This window comes from Rhagoletis pomonella, unplaced genomic scaffold, assembly GCF_013731165.1.
Source record: "Rhagoletis pomonella isolate Grant_MI unplaced genomic scaffold, Rhpom_1.0 Rhpom_scaffold_00012, whole genome shotgun sequence".
In the NCBI taxonomy this organism is placed as follows: Eukaryota; Metazoa; Arthropoda; class Insecta; order Diptera; family Tephritidae; genus Rhagoletis; species Rhagoletis pomonella.
The window spans coordinates 15,584,864-15,592,422 of NW_023458566.1; the positions used below are offsets into that span (position 1 = coordinate 15,584,864).

Genomic DNA, 7,559 nt, shown 5'->3' on the forward strand with positions numbered 1-7,559 from the left:
ACTGTGTAAATCATATATATACAAAGCGTCCCCAGATACATCCAAAACACAGTGCTTCGCGTCAACACTCTACAATAATATGCTTGATTTCCCTGACCTTTGGTAAGCTTTTAATACTCACTTGGGTTTTAAGCCTTATATCGACATGGTTCCCACCATTTTCGCCATCTTTTACATATCCTATTAAATAAAATTTGCCCGGAATGAGGTCGTATCGATTTGACTCGACGTCCAGCGTCCATTTCTGAAAACAGATTATACATACATATATGAGAAGATCGGGCTTTATCCGATTTCGTTTTTGACCAACTACCTTCTCTATCATTTTGTGAGCAATGTAGGATTTGAAATGAATCAAATATTTTATTTTATTCCTATTTTTCCTTCAAAATTCCACTTTGCGTTGTATCTAAAATTCCGCGCCATCTAAATCGAATTCTTTGTAAGAATTAGGAATGTAAAAAACATCGATGTATCGAGCAAAATCGATGGTCGGGGCTTCAAACATCGATGTTTGTCGATGTTTTAAGGAATCCGATGTCAAACCAAAACATCGAAGAAATTACTGTCGGACTTTATACTGTGAAGTGAATTGTTTTAATACGATATTGATAAATTGCATAATACAATACTGGAGTAATAAAATAAAAAATTAATATCTAAAATCATCTATATATGTCGTTTCAATCAAAAAGCTATAAGGTATTTTACTATTTCAATTTCAGTATTTCAATGATATGTTTGAGACCAATTGGAGAATTACATTGGAGTTCAAGTTGAGAACTAGCATTTTCTCAACTTGAGAAACAGTCCTTTTTTCATACAAAGAAAAATGCCATTTTTGTTGAGAACGCTATGATCCTCCACTTGAGGTACTGTTGAGAAACAACATTGGAGATTTGAGAAATACCTTAGTTCTCAACTTAACCTCAAGTTGAGCTCAAACCTAAATGTTTATCGGGTTGACTAATTTTACACGATTTCATTTTGTGCGCGCTTTAAAATTTTGTGCCAGCGTTTGATGGGCCCTATCACACGGTCAGTAATTATCACGATATTTGGATCGCGATCCATATTGATGGATTGATGGATCGCGCACGAATGCTACATGTTCAATATTTATCGCGTCAGTATTTGCATAATTTTGCTGTGCTGTGCTGAACGCTTATTATGACGCAAGAAAATATTTTTATTTTGTACATATAATTTACAGATAATGCATTCCACAATTATTTTAAAATTTCCAATGTTAATTACAATTTCTTCAATTTGTTTTGAAAGGTTTCGAGCATCGAGAGCGAAGGCAGAGCGAATACGCTTTCGATGTTCGCATTATGAGAGTAAAAGATGTACTGACGAAATGTATGGATCGCGTTTTGAAAGAGCTATCCGCGATCCAGATTACAAAATTTTTAAAACTTTTGCGATATAGACGATCTATCAATACTGCATGCTACACCGTCAATTAATATCGCGATACTTGGATCACGTCAATAAATACTGACAGTGTGACAGGGCCCAATAGCGATTAATAAGTACTTTCGTGGAATCATACCCAAGTATGTTTCTTTAATAAATTACATTTAATAAATGTTCATATATTTATACGTGTATAATTAAGAAATACTTTGATTGGTTTATGAGTATGTAGTGTACATATGTGTTACGCTACAAGTATTACGCCAGAGATTCTAATTCATGTTAATATTTTAGAGTAATAAACGAACGAAGCTTGTGCTGGAGGTATTCTGATAAACTGGTAGCGGGCGCAGTGAAATTAAATTTAACTTTCCTTACAATATTTGTGAAAAGAAAAATGTAAATATATCGTCACCTGAAACGCGAAAAGACGTAACAACATCGTAACTGAAATGTAAAAATCCGTACTAAATTTTATTATTTTTTTCATTAAAAGATGTGGAAGTTATATATGTGATTAGATTTTAACTTTATATTTGTTTTGTAAACCACCAACAAACTGCCATCGATGTAGTTTTTCGAAACATCGATTCTTCAAACATCGATCTTGCACCGTAATTTACATTCCTAGTAGGAATGCTGAAAAAACATCGATGTATCGAGCAACATCGATGGTCGGTCGTGGCTTCTAACATCGATGTTTGTCGATTAAGTCAAACATCGATGTTTTGAAAAATATCGAAGATGTTTCTTTACTAATATTCAACCATTTCACTTTGTGTGCGTTTGCTATTTTGAGTGAGCGTTTGATAAAAAAGTACTTTCATGGAATCATGCCCACGTAAGTTCCTTTGATAAATTCGTAAATTCCAATTAATAAATGTAAATGCATATACTTTTAAGTAAGAGTTATTTAAGTAAGAGAATTTTAATACCGTCCGCTGCCGCAAGGTATAAGGCATATGAGTAAGTAAAATTCCTTCAATTTTCAGTTACAATTTATTTTTGTTTTTATAGGAAAAAAGTTCCGAATCCGCTGAAAAGGATGCTCACAGTTGATAAAATGACCGAGTACCAACTAGCAGTTTACCAGGTACCAACTAGCAGGTGTGAAGACCCTAATTATTTTGCTTTGACAACTGAGTTCGATACCTTTCCGATTAAAATAGCGATGGCAGCAGTTTATTCGTTACACCCGATTTACAACTTCTTGAAAGCATGACAAAAAAATTACAAAAGGTAAAACCATTGAGGCAGTCTAACGTTTGCATGCATTATTATTTTGAAATTCAAAACTGAAACACACACAAAAACGTAAAAAAAGATCATGGCCAACGAAATCAAAAAATGATTTTAATTGGTAATGTTTTTATCATTCTTGAAAGCATTCTTGCTCGCTCTCTTTTGTGCTTTGTATTTGCTTTTACACGCTTCAATTTTGACGAGTTCAAGTTTTTGGTTCTTAAAATGGGAACAACGAAAGTTGAATAGTAACTAGATCTGAATTGCATACAAATGAGGAAAAAGTACTTGAAAATCTCGCTTACGTGAAGATATATGCTACATCCCACACAAGTGAATCGCAGAAAGTAGGAAGCCTACTTTTTCTCGGATGTCAAATGGTTCGCGAGCTCTCGCTTGCTTTCAACTGCCATTTTTGGTTGTTTAGATGCTATTTTATAATTTCGCAGAGTTCTTCAGAATAGCAACATCGTTTATTTTGTTGGCAAACACAAACTTACACCCAAAACTGTTTTGCTCGTCTTTTTCTATCTTTTATACGCAGGTTTTTCCAAATGTCAAATGCCCAGTCAACAAATCATTATCTCGCTTGCTAGAAAATGAAGTACAATGCAGGCGGTATTTTCCAGCAGGTGAAGATGGTCAGTAAGACTAACTAAGTCAAGGTGATTCCTATAAGATTCTTCTTTAGGTAACTAAAAGTGTAAAATTGTGGTGCTTGTGATGTAAACAAACACTCAGCTGAGGAACCCGCTACCACGATTTTTATTTTTTTTCTCAAAATCAGTTACAAATACAACGTCGCGTTTTTATGTGATCTTGTATTTTTGGTTCATGCTTGCTATACAGTTCAATGCGATTGTGAGCGTGAACGTTCGCAAAGGCAAAGAATTCCATTTGTATTCTTATGGACGCTCACACACATCTGTCAAAACTTGTCGTTCACATGCGAATTCTTCGCGTACGTACACAGTTGAGTGTGAGCTTGAAAAAGGCATATTATGCATTTTAAGTTTGCTTTTTATTTTATAATTCTGAAGATGTTTTAATTAACTATCTATTGATGTAGCAATTATAGCAAAAAGTTAAGTAATAACGAAGATATTGGCCAAAATAAAAAGCTCACGCTCATGCTCGTATTGAACTGTATAGCAGGCTCTTCTGTAGTTAAACACTCCCTCAATTGGCGTACGGAGTACAAATCGCACCTACATCTCTAGCACTCGGTACCATTCGGTGATCAAAGATATCGATATTAAATTGTTGGTATCGCTTCATTGCACATCGCTACAATAACTAGACGTTTTTGACTTTTCCTTGTCACAGAAAGAAAAAATCTTACATTTGACGCAAGTTAATAGATTTTAATTTTTTAATTTTTGCATTTTCTACCGATTTTACGAACATACTCAATTGAAGCATAGAAAAATTAAATTGTGAAAGTGGCCACGTCTACATACGCGATTGAATTTTAATCAATTTGCTGCGATCTGTGATTCGAATTTAGAAGAAAAAGTAATATGTGCATTTTGAAGGTGCGTAACAAGTATAAAATAAGAAAAAAAAATTAAACGAAAAAGTGGAAAAGTTATATACATACACATGTATGTATGTAAAAAAAAGTGCAACGTAACAACCATCTTAATGTTTATATCGATTACGAAGTCGCCGAGGGGCTATTCAATGAAAAAATTATGAAGTGAAAATTAAGTTTCATAATTGAAACTGACTAATGAGATTCAGTTTTTTTTACTGGTACACATATAGCCATGACAAATTTAGATTTTTCGTAGTTATAAATGCATTCTTTCGTTTAGCAATCTTGGATTTTTCAGCCAGCATTTCTACCTTGTGTTCGTTACATATGTACATGTATACGACTTTATTATAAAGTTACCACTCCCCTAGGGAAGCACCTAGATATCTCCGTATTGGTCATGCGACAGTTACTAATTGAGGAAGTACTCGCCCTACCCCTTTCAATTACCCACCTTCGCAATTATGATCGGTTTGAAATAGAAAAAATGGTATTTGAGTGACTCTTATACGACCATCAGCACTGGGCCTACGCAATTTTCTATGGTTCCTTTCCGTGCATTTTAGACAAAAGCTCTTTTTTGTTTTCCTCACACTTCTCACATTTGAGTGGAAAATCCATATTTGATGCGAACGTTCTGCCGCTTCCGTTTCGATGGCTATTGTTCCAACAACAAAGTAATTTGTCGAGAAAAATTCATTCCTCTACTCCGGAGAAGCTGTTGCGAGCAGCATATTTATGTTGTAGATCATTGCTATAGTAAAACCAACAAAATAGGAGCTGCGACGTCGACTACGCATCGAGTGGTGACGCGATGTGAGCAGTCGTGGCTGTTGTTTGTTGTTTTGCTTTGCCATCGTCAACAACATCTAACAAATTCTCTTTGTTTCTGCTTGCACTGCTTACGTACACTAAAGCAACGTCGGCGCAGTCGATGCCACCACAATCACCAGTACGGTCAACGTCGTCGCCAGCTGCCATCTGATCACTGGTTCCCCAATATTTCTTAGCTTTCATTAATGCAGTGCATTAGTAATAAAGGTATGGATATTGTTGCGCGTATGCACGTCCTTGTATATGTATGTACTATGTATGTAAGCACTAATAAACTTAATAAAAACACGTTGCTATTTACATACATATGTCCATCCACTAAGTATTGAAAGTATCATTTGTCTTCCAGTTGCATCAAAATCTTTTTAGTATCTGAGATTCTCTGTTATTTTTGTCAGCAACAGCTGCTGACGTTGGCAGTGATTTTTATTTACATATGTACATACATTTGTAGTTGCATATTCTTCGTGCTTTAGTGTTCAGCTGTGAAATAAGTTTTTAGCTGTTAATTTTATGAATGAATGTGTGTCCCCACGAGAGGTCGAAATGACTTTTTCCGTCAAAAATATATTTTTGTATATATTTGTATGAGATTCGATGTAAGGTATAATTAATGTTACTATTTTTTTTTTTAATCAAACAAAGCGAATAATTTATTCAGCAATACCAAATCATTGTTAATCAGTAGCAATTCGTTCTTGATTTAATTTCGAATTAAAATATGGTAACGGACATGACATATCGGACGTGACAGATTTTTCCGCCATACAGTATTTTTACCAGCAACACATACTAAAATTTTATTTTTTATTCAATTTTTTCAGTTCCCCACCGCTTTGCGTTTTCAAAACCTTTTTCCCCCATCTGAATACGAAATTTAAAGTTATGAATTCATTTACTTGCATTTTCGGTTTACCTTTTTTATGGAAAACCCCCATATGTAGATATGTACAGTACATTGTATACTGACTTATTCATCCACACACCAATCATGAATATGTGTTAATTTGTTCCTGGACATTTGTGTAGTATGTCGTCACGAATCAATTAACAAAAGCAATATTTCTCAATGTAACCACTTAGTAAATAAATCAATTTTCAATTTTCCGAAAATTAATCTAAAACTGAATGTACAAGTAATATGGCTAGTGTTGAAAATTATAGAATAAAAAGTTACAAATTTCATAACATTACGAAATCATACATATGTATGTACCTACATATTTTTATAATTGAAAGCCTATGTATCGTTAGCAATTGTATTACATATTTACCTTAATTCACAAAAGCCCTAACAAACACTTTTTTCGAAACTGCGTTTTACACAGATTTTTGTAGGATATATATATATATTAAAAAACACATTCGCTAAAAACTTGAAAGTGTCAGTAGGTCCCAAAAACAGCGGAACTATACCCTTTTTTTTAATAATCCCTTTCTGCAGTTTTTGTTTTTTTTTTATAATGTTTTTTGCTACTCCTGTAAAATAGAAAATTTACGCGTTATGGCCTTTGTGAATTAGGAAACGATATATTATATTGTTATTATATTAAATATAGATTATAGTATCTTTCGGTCATCGCCCTCTATTAGAATTAAATCTATATTATTTACTCATGTATAGTATATCTGCACATATGTACATGCATATGTAGGTATGTACGTTAAAATATATGCATACATTTTTTGAGCTTAGATTAGGTCGAAGCTCTTTATTTAAGCTTGTCTAAAAATAAATATGGGATGACACCATATGTACACATGCACATAGTATGTATACATGTACTTATATGTGTATTGCCAATATGCCCAAAGCAAACTTTTTTAAAATCTTTGAGAAATTCTTTATTTTCAAGTGGATGTACAACATTTTCTCCAACATATTATCGTATCGATCATTTATCTCCAAATAAATAATAACAGTTTGTTGTCCCTTTCCGAGTCGAATAATTAAATTGCAAATTTTGCTATTTTGCTCTTCGATATATTTCTTTTAGATTTTACTTAAAAGCGATTTTTGTTACTTTCTAATTGCAGAATGCCCATTCAGGCGCCTTCATGGACAGATTTTCTCTTTTGCCCAATTTGTTGCAATGAATTTGCTGTTAATCACCGTCTACCAATAAGTCTGGGATGTGGTCATACAATATGTCGCCAGTGTCTGGCCAACTTACACAACCGCCAATGCCCCTTCGATCAAGTAAATTAGTTTATATATATATCGTCGTTTAAAGTACAAAACCGCGTATATGAGGTTGCATAAATTATTTTCTATAGAGTAAAAACACTCATATTTCAAAATGGTTCTCTTTCGCATTTCTGGCTAGTGTAGCTCAGGACGAATGGATAAGGCTTGTGCCAAAAGCTTGTGTCAGCCAAATCCAATTTTTGGCAAAAAATGTTAGTTACGCGGTTTTGCAGAACGACGATACGCGGTTTTGTACTTTAAACGACGATATGCATACATATAAGTCCAAATGTGATTTAATTGATTATTAATTTTAGACCACCATCACAACCGATGTCG

The 7,559-nt window shown here is 33.8% G+C and overlaps 2 protein-coding genes and 1 long non-coding RNA gene across 4 annotated transcripts in view; 2 read left to right on the top strand and 1 right to left on the bottom strand.

Annotated features, from left to right (window-relative positions):
* On the bottom strand, positions 1 to 461 carry LOC118747934. Its single transcript, XR_004994001.1, has 3 exons — positions 314 to 461; positions 122 to 244; positions 1 to 69 (listed from the first exon to the last, which is right to left on the bottom strand). It is a non-coding gene; the product is annotated as an uncharacterized LOC118747934 (long non-coding RNA).
* LOC118747931 (calcium-binding protein E63-1) overlaps positions 1 to 7,559 on the top strand; it is a 191,426-nt gene that overhangs the window by 160,380 nt on the left and 23,487 nt on the right. The gene's annotated exons all lie outside the window — the stretch shown is intronic.
* LOC118747928 (roquin-2) overlaps positions 3,901 to 7,559 on the top strand; it is a 43,676-nt gene continuing 40,017 nt past the window's right edge. Inside the window, exons 1-2 of the mRNA XM_036482161.1 lie at positions 3,901 to 4,196; positions 7,070 to 7,232. Coding sequence (XP_036338054.1) covers positions 7,071 to 7,232 — 162 coding nt within the window. The 5' untranslated portion in view covers positions 3,901 to 4,196; position 7,070. The remainder of the gene's footprint in view (positions 4,197 to 7,069; positions 7,233 to 7,559) is intronic.